This window comes from Lepidochelys kempii, chromosome 8, assembly GCF_965140285.1.
Source record: "Lepidochelys kempii isolate rLepKem1 chromosome 8, rLepKem1.hap1, whole genome shotgun sequence".
Lineage (NCBI taxonomy): Eukaryota > Metazoa > Chordata > Testudines > Cheloniidae > Lepidochelys > Lepidochelys kempii.
Window position 1 is genome coordinate 66,386,169 of NC_136387.1, and position 20,487 is coordinate 66,406,655.

Consider the following 20,487-nt stretch of genomic DNA (forward strand, 5'->3'; position numbering starts at 1 on the left):
GCAGCCTATTTACATCAAAATGCTTTGTGAAGCTTCTGAAATACCAAAGCTAATAAAAATAACTCAAAGGAATTCAACATCAACTTCTACCTGACAATTTTGATTGCTGGCTTGCATAGCTTGATGTTCTGGAATGTCCACATGCACCAAGTTCATCTGGGAGTGACGCACTCTTTGCTGAGAGATCTACAATAAATGGCAATCAGAAAATATTGCTGAATCCACCACTCAGTTTTTGGCCTACAGCCATTATCAGACTGAGATGTCAGATCTCACAAGATAAACAGAATGGGACTTGATACCAGTTAGATAAGGAACCTCTAAGGAAAATCCAGATTCTTCAAGAAAAAATGTCAGCATTCAAGTACATGACACTCTCCTGGACTATAAATAATTACTGATTCAAAGGAGAGAGTATCAGAGGGTACACAATTGGACAGCTTTTGGTTGAAATACATTAATGAACACAGGCAGCTGGGCGTTGAGTTAAGAGCCCATGGCACTTTCCCCAGAAAAGCAGTGTTAACCCAGATGTGCTGGCAACTTTTCAGTCAGATACTTTTATAAAATTCTCTGTAGTTTCAGTTGACAGAATACCATTTCCTGTCCTAATCTCTGTCTAATATTGATGTGCATATTGTGTGATATAGTAAAATATATTGAGGCTCACCCTAGAGTTGCAGAATTTTAATAGTAAGTGAACTGATTTCTATCAGCTTTCAGTATGACAAATGCTAAGTGATTCTTAAACTTGTACCATTCAAAATCTTATTCAATATCTATCCATAATGCACCAAATCACAAAAAAGTTTAGCTAATATTAAGGGCCAATATACCCATGAAAGCACGATCATTCATAAATTAAAGATTAAGGGCCAGATTCTGCTCTTAAGTACACTGGTATAAATCCAGAGTAATGGCACTGAGATTTGCTTAAGTAGCGGCAAATACGCTCATACAATATTAAAAAGGGACATAAGCAATTGATCCGATTTCCTTTTCTTTCCCACTTCCAATAGAAATACTGCTCCATTACACCAGTGTAAACCCAGCATATCAAAGGAATTACTCTGCATGTACATAGTGGTACCAAGAGCAATATTGCTCAACAAACAGAGCAGAAAGGGGATTTTGGATAAAATATCCATGTCTGTTTAAGATTCAGAATATTTCATGAAATGTATTTGCTGCTGCTTAGGTCTCAAACAACAGTAAAACCAATAGCATTATTTTATACCTGATATACCCAGATGTACCACTTTCAAGTTCTCTCCACCCTTCCTGTCTTCATGTAAAGATTCTGATTCTCCAGCAACTGCAATGGACATTCCTGTAGAAGGAGGCCTGTAAGCAAATGCACAGAGATCAGGGTTTGCTTTACCTGTGCTTCTGTCTTTTTGGAAGCATCATCATGATTTGGGGGTGGGGAATCATAGGTTCAATTTGCATTGGACTTCACTGGCACTTAATAAGACTGTAGTATCAATAAATTTAGGAACACACTCCCCCAGTTCCCTTTGTCCAAAACTGTTCAAATTCAGGGTTCCTTGCAAAGTTCATCCATTTACTCAGCCTTCTGGGGAGGACTGAAACTTCTGGAGGATCCATGGAAAGATGCAGATACATCTTGTTGAGAGTTGACTGTTGGTTGTTATTTTTTTAATTGGAAGGGGAGGTGTTTGGTTTGGATTTAGTTTTTAATTAAAGTACTCTGAGCCCAGGATAGGCATTTTGAGTGTATAAAAATGTTTCTATCCTTGGCAGAACACACAGGTTCAGTAAGAATAAACCAAGTGCCCAGTGTCCCCTTTCCATAACCTTTTACATTACTAGAATGTAAATTTGTTTGCAGGGATATAAAGCCAGACACTTGACTCCAATTCTGACTTAAAATATACATGTATAAGACATTATTAATTTGTTTTACTTAAAGAGAGCCAAAGTGGAATGAGTGATATTTAATACCACAGCACTAAGCTTATGATTACATGATAGCAGGCTAGGCAAACAATAGCTGAGTTGAGTTGTTTGGTGCATTTCCAGTTGGAAATGCTTTTCGTGGCCTGCAACAGCAATAATAATTTAACAACTGCCTCAATGACCTCACCCACGTACATGGGGTCTATGGACAATGACAATGGGTAGCAGGCGTATTTCCTATTAAAATCTTAATCCTTCCCTAGGATTTTTTTTTAGGTCAAATGCATACCTAAGCAATAGGTTTGGTTACACACACCCTCTCCCTCACAAGTAATAGGGATAAAGATACGTACAACCAGAAACGGTTCAAAATATAAAAATTTCATAACTGAGCTACCCCATACCAAATATTCAACCAACTATACTCAGGGAGATAGAGTTTATTGAACACAAACTGGTTTCACTACAGATGGGTATCTACCACAAAATCATGGAGTTGGAGAGCCTCTGTGCAGTTGAAGAGGAGGAGGAAAGTCTCAGGGAAGGAGATAATCAAGCACGAGCAGAAGGAAACTATCCCATAGTTGGGAACCTCTTTTCAGATGTCATGCTATCCTCTCACACTGAGGATACCCCTCTGGGGGAGGGTATCCAAGTTATTAGGAAGAGATAGGTAATAGTAAAAGTGATTATTAGCAATACAGATAGTAGGGTTTGTGATGACTGGGAGAAGCACGTGATGAGCTGCCTGATGGGTGTGAAGGCTGCGGACCTCTCGAGGCATCTAGATAAGCTTACATGCCGTGCTAGGGAGGAGCCAGTGGTGGTGGTGGTGGTGGTACAGATAGGCAAAAATGACAAAGATAGGAGAGAGATCGTGGAGGCCAAATTTAGGCTGGTAGGTAAAAGATTAAAGTCCAGGACCCCCATGATAGCATTCTCTGAAATGCTTCCAGTTCCACACCCAGAGCCAGCCAGATAGGCAGTAGCTGATTTTCATTTGATTAGAAAATTTGAAAAAAGTTTAAATTTTCTAAGGAAATAGCCAGCTAACCAAAACAAAACTAAAAACAAACCCCCACAATCAGCTACAATATTTGCCGGGTTTGATTTGAAAGTTTAGTATTCCAGGAAAGAATTAGATCATCAGTTTGGAAGAGAAGATCAAGACTGAATAATTTTGTCAAGCCATCGTGAAGTAAAATACAAGCTTTAACACATAACCGAGAGATTCTTTTTGCTTTTATTACAAGCCCCTAACATCAATTATACAACAGAAATAGACTTTATAGTAGTCCTATAACAGGGCTTTAAAGAGCCTGATCATTAATTTTTTTCTGGAGATAACGTTATCCATAAATCCCAGATACACTTTTTATGGCAAAAAACAGAAAACTCAATTTAAATGTTGATTTCAACTTTATATGTACTAGTGTACAGAGAAAAGGAATGCATTATTTTATTAGCAAACAGGCTAGAATTTAGTAGCCTGTTGGGAATCACTGCTCTGAGTAATATCAGGTTAATGCAATTAGTGCCAGTGACGTATGTAGACATGTGCCAAAAGTAAATATAGGAGTGTGCAATAAACAGAGGTAAAACAAACTCTGCCCTGCTAAACAAACTAAGATAATACATTTTCATCTCCTGTCCACTATGTAGTCGGTGAAATCCTCATCCTTCCACTCTGGCCCATTTATACCAGGTTAAAAAAGGGGCCCGAGCAGTGTACAGTGGCTCTATTAGCCCTGGATCTGACCGGGGAGAACTCCCGCACTGTAGGAACCAAGGAAGATTGCAGGCAGGGCATCCTCTGAGGACACCCTCACAAGCCTTAGTGTAGGGGATATGGCCACAGCATGTAACTCTGCAAAGATTCTGGTTGCCATAACTTACACAGTCCTTTCTACTGTCTACATTACATCAGAGTCTGCTTTGAACCTTGGAGCAACCCAGAATCTGGAGGGTGCAAATGGTAGCCTTAAAGCCACATCAGCTCCACACCTCATATTAGGCTGAGAATACTGTGCTGCATCTTTTAGAATCCAGTCCAGAATATCTCCCAGTATATTTTATTTTAATATTTAAATTTTTATTAGTTCATTTTATATTCTGCACAACTAATAAACTAGGGCTGTCAAGTGACTAAAAAAAATTAATTGTGTGATTAATCGCAGAGTTAAACAATAATAAAATACCATTTATTTAAATCTTTTTGATTGTTTTCTACATTTTTAAATATATTGATTTCAGTTACGACACAGAATAAAAAGTGTACAATGTTCACTTTATATATTTTTTATTACAAATATTTGCACTGTAAAAAACAAAATGAAATAGTTTATTTCAATTCACCTAATAATCTCTTTATCATAGGTTTCAGAGTAACAGCCGTGTTAGTCTGTATTCGCAAAAAGAAAAGGAGTACTTGTGGCACCTTAGAGACCAACCAATCTATTTGAGCATAAGCTTTCGTGAGCTACAGCTCACTTCATTGGATGCATACTGTGGAAAGTGTAGAAGATCTTTTATACACACAAAGCATGAAAAAATACCTCCCCCCACCCCACTCTCCTGCTGGTAATAGCTTATCTAAAGTGATCACTTCTCCTTCCAATGTGTATGATAATCAAGTTGGGCCAGCAGGAAAGTGGGTTTTTGTGTGTATGGGGGGGGGGTGGGAGGGGGGTGAGAAAACCTGGATTTGTGCTGGAAATGGCCCAACTTGATTATCATACACACTGGAAGGAGAGTGATCACTTTAGATAAGCTATTGCCAGCAGGAGAGTGGGGTGGGGGGAGGTATTTTTTCATGCTTTGTGTGTATAAAAGATCTTCTACACTTTCCACAGTATGCATCCGATGAAGTGAGCTGTAGCTCAGGAAAGCTTATGCTCAAATAGATTGGTTGGTCTCTAAGATGCCACAAGTACTCCTTTCCTCTTTATCATAAAAGTTGAACTTACAAATGTAGAATTACGTACAAAAAATAACTGCATTCAAAAATAAAACAATGTAAAACTTTAGAACCTACAAGTCCACTCAGTCCTACTTCAGCCAATCGCTCAGACAAACAAGTCTGGTTACAATTTGCAGGAGATAATGCTGTCCACGCATCTTAATTTACAATGTCACCTGAAAGTGAGAACAGGTATTTGCATGGCACTGTTGTAGCTGGCGTCGCAAGATATTTACGTGCCAGGTGCGCTAAAGATTCATATGTCCCTTCATGCTTAAGCCACCATTCCAGAAGACATATGTCCATGCTGATGACTGGTTCTGCTCGATAACAATCCAAAAACAGAGCAAACCAACGCATGTTCATTTTCATCATCTGAGTCAGATGCAGAAGGTTGATTTTCTTTTTTGGTGGTTCGGGTTCTGTAGTTTCCGCATCGGAGTGTTGCTCTTTTAAGACATCTGAAAGCATGCTCCACACCTCGTTCCTCTCAGATTTTGGAAGGCACTTCAGATTCTTAAACCTTGGGTCAAGTGCTGTATCTATCCTAAGAAATCTCAGATTGATACCTTCTTTGCGTTTTGTGAGATCTGCTGTGAAAGTGTTCTTAAAACGAACATGTGCTGGGTCATCATCCGAGAGTGCTATGACATGAAATATATGGCAGAATGTGGGTGAAACAGAACAGGAGACATATAATTCTCCCCCAAGGAGTTCAGTCACAAATTTAATTAACGCATTATCAGCATGGAAGCATGTCCTCTGGAATGGTGGCTGAAGCATGAAGGGGCACATGAATGTTTAGCATATCGGGCACGTAAATACCTTGCAACACCGGCTACAAAAGTGCCATGTGAACGCCTGTTCTCACTTTCAGGTGACATTGTAAATAAGAAGCAGTCAGCAGTATATGTCCTGTAAATGTAAACAAACTTGTTTGTCTTAGCAATTGTCTGAACAAGAAGTAGGACCAAGTGGATTTCTAGGCGTTAAAGTTTTACATTGTTACATAACTGCACTCAAAAACAAACAAAAAAATCTACATTTGTAAGTTACACTTTCATGATAAAGAGATTGCACTACAGTACTTGTATGAGGTGAACTGAAAAATACTATTTCTTTTGTTTATCTTTTATCATTTTTATAGTGCAAATATTTGTAATAAAAATAATATAAAGTGAGCACTGTGCACTTTGTATTCTGTATTGTAATAGAAATCAATATATTTGAAAATGTAGAAGAACATCCAAAAATATTGAATAAGTTTCAATTGGTATTCTATTGTTTAACAGAGCAATTAATTTTTTTAATCACAGTTAATTTTTTTTAGTTAATTGCGTGAGTTAACTGTGATTAATCGACAGACCCTACTTTATTCACAAGGGGACTGAACTTTGATCCAGATTAAGGCTCAGAAAGTAGGAAAATAAGATTAGAAATCTTCAAGGAGAAGACATCTGAGATACACTGACAAAATAAGAAGGAAGACAGCAATTTTTTCAGATTACTATTATTCTCCTCTTTATTCTAGACTAGTTTTTAATCTTTGAGTGTCACCTAAGGTTTTTCTATCTTGTCCCATTGGATATTGTTTGAAAGAACTAAAAGAATAGTAGCCAACAATATAAACGGAAGAATTCTATACAATATTTTGAGTTGGTGCTCAGCACAATATACTGTTAATAAAAACATATCATGTAACAGAATCACACCCCATCCTTAACTAGTTTAGTTAGACTATCTGTCTTTCTCTTCCCCCATTAAGTGCCCATTATTCTGGATTTATAGCTTGGTATGTAAACAGTGGTTGAGCCTAAAACTGGCAATCTAAGATTTCAGTTCAGAGAGGAGGGGATTTATAAATCATCCTAACATCTAGTTCACCTACTTTGAAGTTACAAATGTGTACATGACATCCAAAAGTCTTACCAGTTCAAATACTGTCTTTTTTTTAAAAATGAAGGCAAGTGTATAATTTTGTATTGAAAAGAATACTAATGAATATTAAAAGAAAGCAGCAGACAGCAGACCATTATGGGAGGGAAGGAAAGATACTTCTTTATATGAACTTCGAAGGATTCGTGTTTCTCCCGCCTATCCCTAAACAGCAGCTCTTTATTTTGGACAATTGCTAAACTGGCTCAAGGGTCATGATTTTAAACATGTAAATCTTTTTGATTTGCAGTTGCTTTTACTTTTTGACAACAAAATATTTTGAGAGATGTACATGTAATCAAACATTAACTTCCCAAAACCATGTTCAAATTTAAACTAAAAGTCATATCTAGAACCTTGCATTTACAGGATGTAATTTCATTTGAACTGCAGCCTGGATTCAACAAAAACCTCAGTACAAATAAAGTTCAAATTACTTGAATGGTTTAAACATAAGCGTGACAGGTCTGGTTGAATAAGACAAAAGTGTTTAATAGCTAAGGCTGTGAATCATTCATGGAGGTCATGGAAGTCAGGGCTTCCATGACTTCCTGTATAATCAGTGAATTTTGCAGTTGTAGTGCAGCTGACCTCAGGACCACCCCAGCAGCAGGGGAAGCCCCGGGGCCAGCTGCACCAGCCATTGCTCTGGCAGCCCCAGGCACCTTGTCCCTGGTGCTGCCCCAGGCTGCTCCCCTCCCGGACCAGCAGCAGGGGCACTGGGCTGCCCCTCTGCCCCACCCAGCAGAAGCATTGCCCCGGGCTGCCCTGCCCCCAGCAGCAGTCTTCAGGAACGTCCCCTTTCCAGCAGGTAAGATTTAGTCACATGTATTTTTAGTAAAAGTCATGGACAGGTCATGGAGCTGTGACTTTTTGTTTATTGCCTGTGACCTGTCCATGACTTTTACTAAAAATACCCGTGACTAAAATGTAGCCTAATTAATAGCTTTTAAGTGCAATTAGAAAAATCTTGCCACAAATTTCAAAAAGCCATTTGGAACTAGAATTGAAGATAGCTTGTCATTTTGAAGAGACTGTAAGTGCTTTGTACATCTTCACAAGCCAGAAAAGTAGCATTAGGTTTTGTGCTGTTCTGGTAATATGGTATGTCTTACAATGATGCATCTAATATTTAAAAGCTTTTCCATTTAATGTTAATGAAAGTGGTCTCAGAAAAGCACATTTTAAAAATAAAAAACTAACCTCCAGAGTCCTACAAATATGATTTATGTTGGTAACGCTGCATAGTATCTCCATTCCTACTGACCAGGTTATCTAAATTGTGTTTAGCAGACTGTGGCTTTGCTGGAAACAGGAATTTTCCCAATTGCACTTTTACAGTTAGGCCACCTGCCAAGCTTGTATGACTCAGAATAAAAAGGAAAGGAGGCAAAATTTATCTTACTCATAACTACATTTTTCCCTAAGGTGCAGCACATGATTTTCTGCTATGTGGTTAGCTGCAGAAGTAAACACACAGTGAAGTAGAGCTATTATATTCCCTTAGCTACAAATCAAATACGAGGCCACAGAATCCTTGTAACAAAGCAGTGTATTTTCCTCACTACCACCTCCCTTCCCAAAGCATGCATGCCATTTTTTGCTATCTTACACAATGTCCTTGGTAACAAATCTTTCTTATATGAAATCAGACCACACAAACTTTTGAATTTTAAAGAAATCATTTATAAACCTATAAGGTTTAGTTACTGAAAGATGTAGTAATACGTTTTCTGAACACAGGCATCAATGGAGTTCCTCTCCACCAAGCAAGTTTACATAGGCTTTATGCAGGGAACAGTATTTGCCTCAAGTGTTTTTCTGAATTTCTATACCGTTACACCTTTAAAATTTGATACAATATTCAAGTAGAGAATAATAAAGTATTTCAAGGCAATGAAAAAACTGCCTCTCAACTACCAGTATTTATATTCTATTAGTCAATATCCATCTTCCATTTAAATTTTTCATGTTTCTTTAATATTGTCACTTTGAAGATAAGGATTTGTGCATGCACAACTTTAAACAAGAGTTGAGCCACTAAATTACAAGTGAAATTCAAGACTGCATAGCGTTCATAAACTTACGTTTTAAAACATGGGTCTCCGGACATTAGCTGCATGCTGATCAATACCTACAAATCAGGAAAAATAAGACACATGAGCAAAACAAAGAAAACACTGTAAGTCAGCAAAGGAATTGGTCTGTGATGTTATATGGTGTGTCAATAAGTAATACTCACTACCAAATTTGCATTTAAATTGAAAATGTGTGTGTGTGTTACACACACACACACACAATGGCCACATGGTTCTGTAAAGAAAACTAATCGTGTCCAAAATAATACTGGTACAGAAGAGAGTTAAACCACTATAAATCTTACATGACAGTTTTTTAAACAAAGCAAAAGCTACAAACTAGTGTTTGAAATCAATTACATTATCTCATTTCTACCTTAGGATTCTATAAAAGGACACTAGACAACACAATAAAAATAAGTATCAACAGTAGGGGGTTCAAGAAAGAGAAGGACTGTAGGAGATCTCATCTGTCCCCCTAGATCAGCAATGTGGATGTACAAGGAATTCCATTTGTACATACACCAGCAGCAGGCACTTTACTTCACCGAATCATCATTTATCAAGAGTTGCTTATTAAATTGTCAAAAGTGGTTGTGCTACCCTCATTGGGAAAGTCACAAGTGAAGGCAACCACAAAGGCAAATAATGACATCAAACATCCATGAACACGGCGAGTCAGGACTCATTTGACCAAAAAGTGAGCACCATGTTTTCATGAATGTTTTCTGGACTAAAGAAACATGTTTTGGAGAAGCCTACGACTGTCTCAAACAAGCAAAAACTGAAGACCTAAACTGTATAGTTACCTGTGTGACTGATCAATCCCAGTGCCCCAACATCACAATTTAATCAAATTACACAAAGCTGTCCCAAATTCTACTGATCCAAATGGATTAGAACAGAAAAGGATGGTGGTTCTAGATCACTCTCAGGGGTTCAAGATTCAATATTTCCACAAATTCTTTGGCACTGGTTAGAGAGTGAGTAGAATCCATCACAATCCATGACTGAATGTTAAAGCTGGCTCATTCTTTACAGAATTAGGCAAGCCAACTAAAGAAAACTACCCTGAAAAGAACTAACTGTATAGTTACAAGAACATATAACTGTTACATTATTTATATAAACTATGTCTACGCTAGACTCTTTGATTGTCTTCTTATATTGAATTTACTTTGCATTGCCCAATTCCTATTGGAATCAGAAACTAAAATTAATTTAATACTTAAAAATAGTTCTCCTATATAGCTCACTAATCAGAGTTCCAAAACTGGCAAAAATAATCCACCAATTTGTTGCTTGTGTGGATGTCACTTGGTTCTCAAAAATAAGGCTAAGATTTTCACTGCATTATATTACTTACATGTCCAGTCTTCCTCCAGTAAGAGTGATTACTGACAGAGAGGATTTTCAGCAACAGCAAATATATTTTAAACCTTGTTAAATGCTTGGCTGTAATGTTTATGGTTTTCAGTTCCACAACATATTAGTTCCTGTTTTTCCCTTATGCAGTTAATAAAAATACACTTTTACCTCAAATAGTATGATGGAAAAAAAAACAAAACCATGAATTACTTTGAGAATGGAATTATCTTGTCTGGTATTTTTGGTATCATAACCTTCCAATAAACAGCGACGAGTGGTATTTCCCGATCCAGCAAACTCTGCAAGGTTTAGGTCTGCAAAGCCCAGCTATTAAGAGAGAAGGAAGAGTTAGTTATCATAATATAATCCAGGGCCAGTTACTGTATGCACAATAATTAGTACTAGTTATTAGCCTTTAATCACACCTGAATGAGAAGGATTCATGCAGAAGGGATGGATTCAAAAAAAAGAAAAGAAAAGAAAAGAAAAGTTACATTAGAAAAGAAAAACAAACACAAAAAAATCAGGTCTACAAAACCTTGTAAATATTGTTAGAATTGATACTGTTTAATATGATTAAATGCCAAATGCTGCTCAGCTGTACTCTTAGTTTCAACTTTCACCTAAAAAAACCCTAGGAAGGCTTTCTAAATATTTAAAATCCCATACACGCAAAAAATATAGAAGTAAAGACTTCCATCATTCTTGAGAGGCAAAGAAAAACAAACTCCAAGAGAGGTGGAGGTGTGGGGGGGACATTACTATACAAAATAAGTATGTCCAAGCTACCGCTCAAATATCAGTACCTCTACAAAAATAGATGAGCTGGAAGATCATTTTTGGTATTAGAATGATAGGTATTCTAGCCTATTATTAAGATAAATTATATAACGAGCATAAGACAGCAAGAAGGAAGTGTCAGTTTATGGAATAGATTATGTCCATTTACCTTTGCATATGCCTTTCCACCTTTTAACTCCTGCAAAAAGAAACACACACTAGTAACTAAAAAAGTCATAAAAATTTAAAATACGGACGCTCCCTGAGTTATGCAAGACCCAACTTATGCAAATCCGCATGTACAGAAAAAGCTCCATAAGCTAGAAATAGGAGGGTTTTGGGGTTTTTGTTTGTTTGTTTTGTTTTTGCATGTAATGGTCAGGTATACATTTCCGACTTATGCAAAACTTGAGTTACGCAAGGCATTCCGGAACGGAATGATGGCGTAAGTCGGGGAGCGTCTGTATTGCCTTTTTGAAGGAACCCAACACGTACACATATTTTAAGAGATATCTGAACACAATATTGCCATAGTATTAGTCTGTTGTATTGCTAATTGTAACAGGAACAGACCTTGTGTGCTTCTCCCAGCTTCTTCTCAGGGCTACCCAGGGACCCAGCAGGAAACCAAAAGAGATCACCAGGAGGGGAGGGGAGAAGTAAACTGAAGAAACCCAACTTCTCCCCATCCAAATGGTGAAAGGGTGTGGATAACCTCCATCACTGTGGGGCCCACCAACTACATACCCTGGTTTGTGAAATAAGCATTTTTGCAAAAAAACAAAATTTCTAACACCTACCCCTGAACGTTGAGGAACCAGCTGGTAATTAAATAAAAATACAAAAGTCATCCAATTTATTTTCTAGTGCATACAGTCGGATGGCTCCCAAAACAAAACAAAAAAATCCCTGCTGCCTTCACAAAGTCACCTCAGGAGAGACAGCCAGCTGTTCAGTACTACAGCACCAGTTTGTTTCTGCTGCTGGGGTAAGAGATGCAGGAGATGCCCTTCTGGAGATCAGGAAAATCAAGCCAGTACATGGCACAAGTTCAGGCCTCTAATGGTATGTCTACACTACAACTGTGAATGAGTTTCCCAGCTCAGGTAGACAGACTTGTGGTTGCGGGACTTGAGCTAGCATGCTAAAAATTGCTGTGTGGACACTGATTCTGGCAGAGACTCAGGCTAATCACCCAAGCTCAAGCCCATCTGAGCCACTAGATTTGAGCTCAGAAAGCTAGCCTGTGTCTTTACTGGAGCCACAATGTCCACACAGCTATTTTTAGCATAGTGCCTTCAGCCCTGCTAACACAAGTCTGTCTACCCCAGCTGGGAGGCAATTTCCCAGCTCCAGTGTACACATACCCTAAGCTTGCTGCTTCTTGCTCTGGACTTCTATGCACTGCATCAGTCACTGACCAGGAAGAGTTGGGCGTTTCCCAGGAAGTGAAGCCAGCTGTTACTGGATGAAAGAATAAGCAGTTTAAATATATTACTTGTCCTTGAGTTCTTGTTTAAAAGTGAAGGCATTACTGTTTCCTCACTCTAATCTTTTCAAAAAACTCTGAATTCCCACAGCAGTAGAGAAGATCTGTCTCTGGCAGAGTAGAAAGATGCAGTCACCTTGTTACAACTGCCAGAGGTACAACTGAACACATTCAATCTGCTGGCTCCTAAAAATTTCTGCTACATTTAGTACCTTAATATAATTGAAGATAAGTTTTATAACGTGAGAGAGTTTAATCCTTCTGTAACTATGCTGAAACTGCATCTGCACTGACCTACCTTGGTTATATTACAACATAAATTATTAAAAGAAAGTTATCTTGTTTGATAGCTATCTGAAAATACCAGTGCATATATAAAACACTATGAATGTTCCGTTTGAAATCATACAAATTCTTTGGGCTTCATATATTAACATCATACTTGAAAAATCATATGACAAAAGTAGCAATGTACTTATGCTGCTTAAGTTGTGAACCAGCAAAACCACTTAAAAAGAGAGTATGCTTGTGTGCTTCTCCCAACTTCTTCTCAGGGCTACCCAGGGACCCCATTAGGAAGCCAAGAGAGATCACCAGGAGGGGAGGGGAGGGGAGATCTTGCACACAGGAGGTGGTTCTTAGTTCAGAACTAATTTTAAAATTAATCATAGCTGGCTGTTATGCCATTTAGCTTGCATAAATTATGTTAATTGTTACAGCCCCCTCAAATTACAATATGTGAATTAGAATTAAGTAACCAATGGTCAGATGACAAAACTATGTTTACTAATAATGAGTATTTTACGTGGCTACAGGTACAATTCATTTCCTAATGTCTGCTAGCTCTATAAAAATACACAGGAGAGTAGCAAATGATGAGAGCTACTGTGGGAAAAAAATTATGGTCTAGAAGAGGAAAAATGCTGTTTTTACCTTCCGTACAGATACTCGGCAGATGGAAGGATCCAGAATGCCTGTAGTGGCACTGGCACTCATTTTACACATAAATAAGAACTTCTTCTTCCAGTGAACAGAGTTTGCCTGCACTACCTCCCTGCAAAAAGGAGGCGGGGAAGAAAAAAGAAAAAAGGAGACAGACAGCCATTATAAACAAACATCTAGAAAACTACATAGGCAGTCAAAACCACAAAAGACCACTGGACAAATTGACGTAAACATTCTTGCTTGTGCCACTTCAACTCAATTACTTATCAAAATCTTTGTTAAAATGTCTTTATGTGATGAAAAATTAAACAAACTTCTTTTTCCTTTTTAAAAAAGAAAAAGGAGTCTAACCATGTTCAGTACTTCCAGTGTTTAGTACAGCTCTTGTGATAGGCACAGCGCAACATGCTGCGTGGGAAAAAAAAAATGACCACTAAGTTTTCATTTTCATAGAAAAGCTGCATCTCAACCATGCAAGAGTATACAGACTTGACACTAAGAAGAAAGATGACTGGACTAATTGTTAGGTCAGCAGTAAGGGAAAGGATTTTATGTAAATTAGTTCATTTACTGTGCCTAAAAGTGAAGAGCTAAAGCCAACTAGCTTAAGTTAGGCATAACACAAGGAGGAATTGTACAAGCTTCCCCATACGGTTTTGTGCAAGACTAATTAATCCTGACATGTAACATCCCTGCCATTCCACTGAGGGCTCTAACATGACTGGTGGCCTCTAAAAACAACTCTTTCCATTTGACAAAACGGAGAAGTTAGTAAATGGAGCTCTGATGACACCTGAGCAGAATTTCAATCCTTATCTTTATGTTACAAAGACAGAAGACAAATGCATTCACCCACTGCCCCACCTGAGACTCTTACACATTTACATATGTTTCTTGCTTTTTTTTTTAAAGTGTTATTTGATTTTGTTTTTAAAGACTTTGAAATATGTCAGTTAGTTGAAGGTTCCTTCATTTAACCTCAAAACAAATACAGCACAGGAAGTGGAAGTAGAAGCTTCCCTACACTCTCCTGCCCGTGTGAATCACTCCTGACATGGCCAGGGGAAAATATAGTTCCTTCTTACCAAAGCAGAGAATTACAACCATGAGCTTTCTGTCTAGGTGCAATACCAGGGATTTCATGTCTGAGTGAATAGGAAGGATGCAGTCTTTCTAGTCATCCTTTAGGAGAGTTTTCCTGGTCACCAGCAGTGGCAGACTGATACCAAACTCTTTATGTTAAAGGGAATTTACACATTTCTCTCAAAATAGTAATGAGCATATGGATGAAGTCACAAAAAAAAGAACAAAATAAATATTGTAGCATAAGAGATGGACATTTATTTTAATATTTCTATTAAAAACAAAGCCAGGAGGCATGGCACTGATTACCTTAGTGACCATTTGTTCAATCAAGTCACCTGTTCCTAATCACAAAGAGAAGAGGGGGATAAATCTAGGGCCCTTGTGTTGAAATATCTTGTTAATGACAGGTTTCAGAGTAGCAGCCATGTTAGTCTGTATCCGCAAAAAGAACAGGAGTACTTGTGGCACCTTAGAGACTAACAAATTTATTAGAGCATAAGCTTTCGTGGGCTACAGCCCACTTCACTGGATGCAGAAAATGGAACATAGAGTAAGAATACACACACACACACACACACACACACACACGCACACAGAGAGAGAGAGAGAGACAGAAAGCGGAAGTTGCCATACAAACTGTAAGCGGCTAATTAATTAAGATGAGCTATTATCAGCAGGAGAAAAAAAAACTTTTGTAGTGATAATCAAGATGGCCCATTTAGACAGTTGACAAGAAGGTGAGGATACTTAACATGGGGAAATAGATTCAATATGTGTAATGACCCAGCCACACCCAGTCTCTATTCAAACGGAAATTAATGGTATCTAGTTTGCATATTAATTCAAGCTCAGCAGTTTCTCATTGGAGTCTGTTTTTGAAGCTTTTCTGTTGCAGAATTGCCACCCTTAAGTCTTTTACTGAGTGGTCAGAGAGGTTGAAGTGTTCTCCTACCGGTTTTTGAATGTTATGATTCCTGATGTCAGATTTGTGTCCATTTATTCTTTTGCGCAGAGACTGTCCGGTTTGGCCAATGTACATGGCAGAGGGACATTGCTGGCACATGATGGCATATAGCACATTTGGTAGATGTGCAGATGAACGAGCCCCTGATGGCGTGGCTAATGTGATTAGGTCCTACGATGGTGTCACTTGAATAAATATGTGGACAGAGTTGGGATCGGGCTTTGTTGCAAGGATAGGTTCCTGGGTTAGTGTTTTTGTTGTGTAGTTGCTAGAGAGTATTTGCTTTGGTTGGGGGGCTGTCTGTAAGCAAGGACTGGTCTGTCTCCCAAGATCTAGGAGAGTGAGGGATCATTTTTCAGGATAGATTGTCGATCTTTGATGATGCGCTGGAAAGGTTTTAGTTGGGGGCTGAAGGTGACAGCTGGTGGAGTTCTGTTATTTTCTTTGTTGGGCCTGTCCTGTGTAATGGGTCATTACATATATTGAATCTATTTCCCCATGTTAATGAATCTATGTTCCCCATATCCTCACACCTTCTTGTCAACTGTCTAAATGGGCCATCTTGATTATCACTACAAAAGTTTTTTTCTCCTGCTGATAATAGCTCATCTTAATTAATTAGCCTCTTACAGTTTGTATGGCAACTTCCACCTTCTCTCGCTCTCTCTGTGTATATATATAATTATATATCTTCCTACTATATGTTCCAGTCTATGCATCCGATGAAGTGGGCTGTAGCCCACGAAAGCTTATGCTCTAATAAATTTGTTAGTCTCAAAGGTGCCACAAGTACTCCTGTTTTATCTTGTTAATGTTCATCTTATATTATTTAAAGCTATTTGAATAGTTTAGTTTTTGAAAAGACAAATAAGACTTTGTTTTAACTGCTTTCTTTTATCTTGCTACTTAATTTTCTTCCACTGTTGTGCAAAAACAGAGTAGTGATGCATCAAAGCTCTGCTAAGCAATCCAGCCTCAAAACAAAACAGTAATACAGTAACTTTGTATTATCTGAAACATGAAAGCTCTACTTACATTTGACCTACGAAGACTTAGAAAAGTATTGCTTACCTAATACAAATTAGTAAGCCTTTTACTGAATACCGCTTCAAGTTCTATTTTATGTAAGATCCCTTGAGTTTCAGCAGGACCTGATTTATATTTATCATCTGTATGAACAGCCAGTAACATCCTAAAAAAGTTCCCAACAAAAGTTTGATTTTAACACCTAGAGAGCGATTTGAATTGAACTTGCCAAGGCTGGGTACTATGGAAAAAACATCAAACTTGTCAGTCAGTAAAATAGGTCATCAGATGCTTTTTACATGAAAGTAATTTGAAAGCATTAAAAGAAAATGAAAACTAGCTCGTGAAAACAGAATTAACTAGTTATAGTGCAGTGTCACAGTCAATAGTTAAGATTTCTACTATTAAAAATTCTTGGGCTGGTTTGTTTAGGGGGAAGGGAAGGTGGTTATGGAGTTTAAAAAGTTATTTATGGCTTTTATACATTTCTCTGCTACACACCGATGCTTTTTACATTTGTACTGATGTAGTTACTATTAAGATAAGTAAATGAATAATTAAATGTGTTCTTTTCTTTTTAATTGTATAGTCAGAATAAACTTTCTCTTCTAGACACATTTACTTCTCTTTCTTTTACATACCCAAGTGAAAGCCATTTAGATAAAACAAGAACTTTGGCAGGCTGTTTTAAGTGAGCACCAATAATTCGTTTGCAGTATTGTTGTAGCCATTTTGGTCCAATGATATGAGATAAAAGATATTACCTGACCCACCTTCTCTATTTGACCAACTTCAGTTGGTGAGAGAGATAGGTGCAATCTTGGTTGGTGATTTTAATAGCCCCCATTCTCAGGTGGGGGGTACGCTGATTTGGGTGACGATGGTGAACAGTGACTAACAACGACTTTGTTGATTCACAGTGCAAAACAACATAACACATTTCTTTCTGCTAGATGGTCAAAAAAGTACTCGCCCGATCTTTGCTCGGTCAGTTCGCTAGGCGGCCATTCACAATCAGTGAACGGTATAGTACTTGATAACTTTCCTCATAGCCAGCATAGACCATCACTTATTCATATTGGGCTCCAGCAATGGGTGCCTCCCCAAACAGCCTAGTGTGGCCTCGCCTATGCTCTGCCCCCAGGCCAGGCCCCCTCCTGCAGTTCCCAACACTCTGCCCTGGCTGGTCCAGGCTGGTTGGGGCTAGGCAGTCTACCTCCCGCAGGAACTCAGGGAGGCTGATGCCGGGGCTGGGTCCTTGCCCCCCAGCACACCGGGGCTGGGTCCTCACCCCCCAGCCGCCCAGCACTGGGGCTGGGGGCCGTGGTGAGAGTGCTCTTGGCTTCTGCAGGGGAGGGGAGCAGAAGATGAGGGGGAGGGGCCATAGGCTAGTCTCCCCCAACAGCCAGGTCACCAGCCACCCATGGCTCCAGCTACACATCATTTGAAACTCAATCAAGCATTAGTGGAATTTCTGCAAGGCAGACTGAGAAAAGTTCTGTGACGCACTGGAATGTAGCCTGGTTACCATTCCATCACATTGTATCCCAGTCGATGAAGCCTACCATTGATTTCAAGGAGCCATTTATAAAGCCACATGTTTAGCTATACCACAGGACTGTCATCCAATTTACACTCCTTGTCTGAATGCTGAACACAAAGCCTTGCTCAGAACATTTGAATTATCTGGTGACCTGGATATCACTGACCGCCTGACAGTCTCTGGAAGGACTCTACTGAGAAGCTTGACTTCACCTATTCCAGCAGCTGGGCACTGTTCAATAACCTCCAGGTCAAAATCGCCCTCTGGTTAAGTCCAGCCAGGTTGCAAGCCACCTTATGTGGGTAGCAAACATCCCGCTGGAGAAGCGACTCAAATGCAAAGTATATGATGAATGGAGCCAACTTCAACATCGGAATGTGGGTAGAAGTTAACCAGAGCCATTCATGGTTGACAAGCTAGATAAGACCCTTACCTCCATCAAGCTAGGCACAAAGGTGGGCTATGATAACATCTTGCCAGAATTCCTCAAGCACCTAGAGGTCACAGTGACTTACTAACTTCTACATAGGGGACATCAACGAGAAGAAGTTACCATGCACTTGGTGTCAAGCAAAGATTATTGCCATTCTTGAGCCGAGAAAGGACCCCTACAACATGTCGAGTTACTGCCCAATATCCTTGCTGTGTTTCAAGGTGTTTGAGCATTTGATCTGCCAACAAATTGCTCCAGATTTGAACTATGTCTTCCAAGTTGAGCAGGCTAGGAAAGGACACAGCACCTGTGATCAAGTCCTGGCCTCGACCATCTTTATCAAAAATGGTTTTCAAGAAAATCTAAAGACAGAAGCCATCTTCTTAGATTTGACCACAGTCTATGACACAGTTTGGCACAGAAGGCTTTTATTTAAACTCTCTCGAGTTGCCCCACTTCAGGCGGTTGAAATAATAGAGCTCTTTCTCTAAAACAGGCAGTTTAGAATACACATGGGCAACTGCTGTAGCTCTTGGAAGTGTCAGATGAGTGGCTCCCCTCATACTGTTCAATGTGTACATCAACCACCTGCCAGCTACACTCTCGCGCTAGTTCATCTATGCCATGACATCTGCTGCAGCTACCAAGCACAGTCCTTCTCAGAAATTGACAAGGCCTTGAATGAAGATATGAAGCTCCTGGCAGACTATTGTAGTCAATGGTGCCTGCAGCCGAGCTTTTCTAAGACCATTACTACATAATAGTATTCCACCTGCATAATGCAAGCGCAAGCCACGAGTTGAAAGTTTTCCTCAATGGTCAATGCCTGCAGCATGATCCAAACCACAGGCGTGCGCACGGGTGTGTCCAGGCACACCCTAATGCCCTGAGCTCCAGCTGGGAAGGCTGCTCCTCCCCCTCATCCACTGGAGGCTCGGGGGGGGGGGCAGGGGGAGGAGGCTGCAGCAGTTGCAGGCAGTGATGGCAGCAGAGCCATGTTTACATTGCTGCTGCGCTGCTGGCCCCAGCGGCACGGGGTGAGTGGAGTCGGCCCAGGGGCCCAGCTCCACTAATATTTGGGGCCGGGTGTCCCCACCTGCCGCCCCCCCCCCCACGGCTCCCCCAGCTCCCTCTTGCTACCCCCACACACCTCCCTGGGCCCTTGAGCAGAGCATCCCTGCCTCTTCCGTGCAGCTCCATGCTGCCTCCCTGCAGCAACTGCTGCCGCAGGGTCCTAGTACCCCCCATCTCCACTGCCAGGGCCTGTCCTTCCACCTCAGACCCTTCCCTTTTCCGGCGGGACCCTCCACCAGCACAGGGGGCCCCCCCGCCCGCAGTCACCACTCCTGCCCCATGCTGGACAAGGAGGCAGCCCCATCCTTCACCTGCAGCGAGGCTACAGACAGGAGCAACAGCAGGGGAGGAGGTGCACACAGCACCCCCTGGCACCAACCACGGGGGGAAAGTGAGGGATTCCTGGACCTGAGAGGGGCCCTAGGAGCACATGCAGTGATAGTGGTGGGGGTGAGTGTGCTGCGGGGGGAGGGCAAAAAAAGGGGGGCTCCTCCCCCAGAGCTTGCTGCTGCCGGCAGGAAAAGGGCTGGGGGGAGTCCTCCTCTCTGGCCCCTGTCCCAGAGCAGCCTGCCTGCACCCTAAACTCCTGCCCAACCCCAGAGCCGATACCCCCAGCCAGAGCTCTCACCCCCCCACCACCCCTTCAACCCTCTACCCCAGCCCTGAGCCCCTACAACACCCCAAAGACCTTATCCCCAGTCCCAGCCAGAGCCTTCATCCCCCTGCACTCCTACCCTCTGCCTTAGCCCTGAGCCTAACACCCCAAACCCCCCCAGCCGCAGAGCTCTCACCCCCATACTCCTACTCTCGCCCTGAGCCCCTCCCACACCCCACACCCCTCATTCCCAGCCCCAGACAGAGTCCTCACCCCTTACACCCCTACTCTC

General features: G+C 40.4%; 2 protein-coding genes across 4 annotated transcripts in view; one reads left to right on the forward strand and one right to left on the reverse strand.

Moving 5' to 3' along the window:
- The window catches only part of HENMT1 (HEN methyltransferase 1), a 58,689-nt gene extending 43,653 nt beyond the window's left edge, over positions 1–15,036 (forward strand). For both annotated transcript variants that reach the window (XR_012160356.2, XR_012160358.2), the window contains one exon: positions 13,474–15,036. The gene's annotated coding sequence lies outside the window, so the exon portion shown is untranslated. The remainder of the gene's footprint in view (positions 1–13,473) is intronic.
- The window catches only part of EEIG2 (EEIG family member 2), a 40,608-nt gene that overhangs the window by 8,670 nt on the left and 11,451 nt on the right, over positions 1–20,487 (reverse strand). For both annotated transcript variants that reach the window (XM_073356842.1, XM_073356843.2), the window contains exons 2-7: positions 13,463–13,583; positions 11,210–11,239; positions 10,471–10,587; positions 8,902–8,948; positions 1,238–1,344; positions 91–186 (exon numbers count right to left, since the gene is read on the reverse strand). In XM_073356842.1, the coding sequence (XP_073212943.1) occupies positions 91–186; positions 1,238–1,344; positions 8,902–8,948; positions 10,471–10,587; positions 11,210–11,239; positions 13,463–13,583 (518 nt within the window). The remainder of the gene's footprint in view (positions 1–90; positions 187–1,237; positions 1,345–8,901; positions 8,949–10,470; positions 10,588–11,209; positions 11,240–13,462; positions 13,584–20,487) is intronic.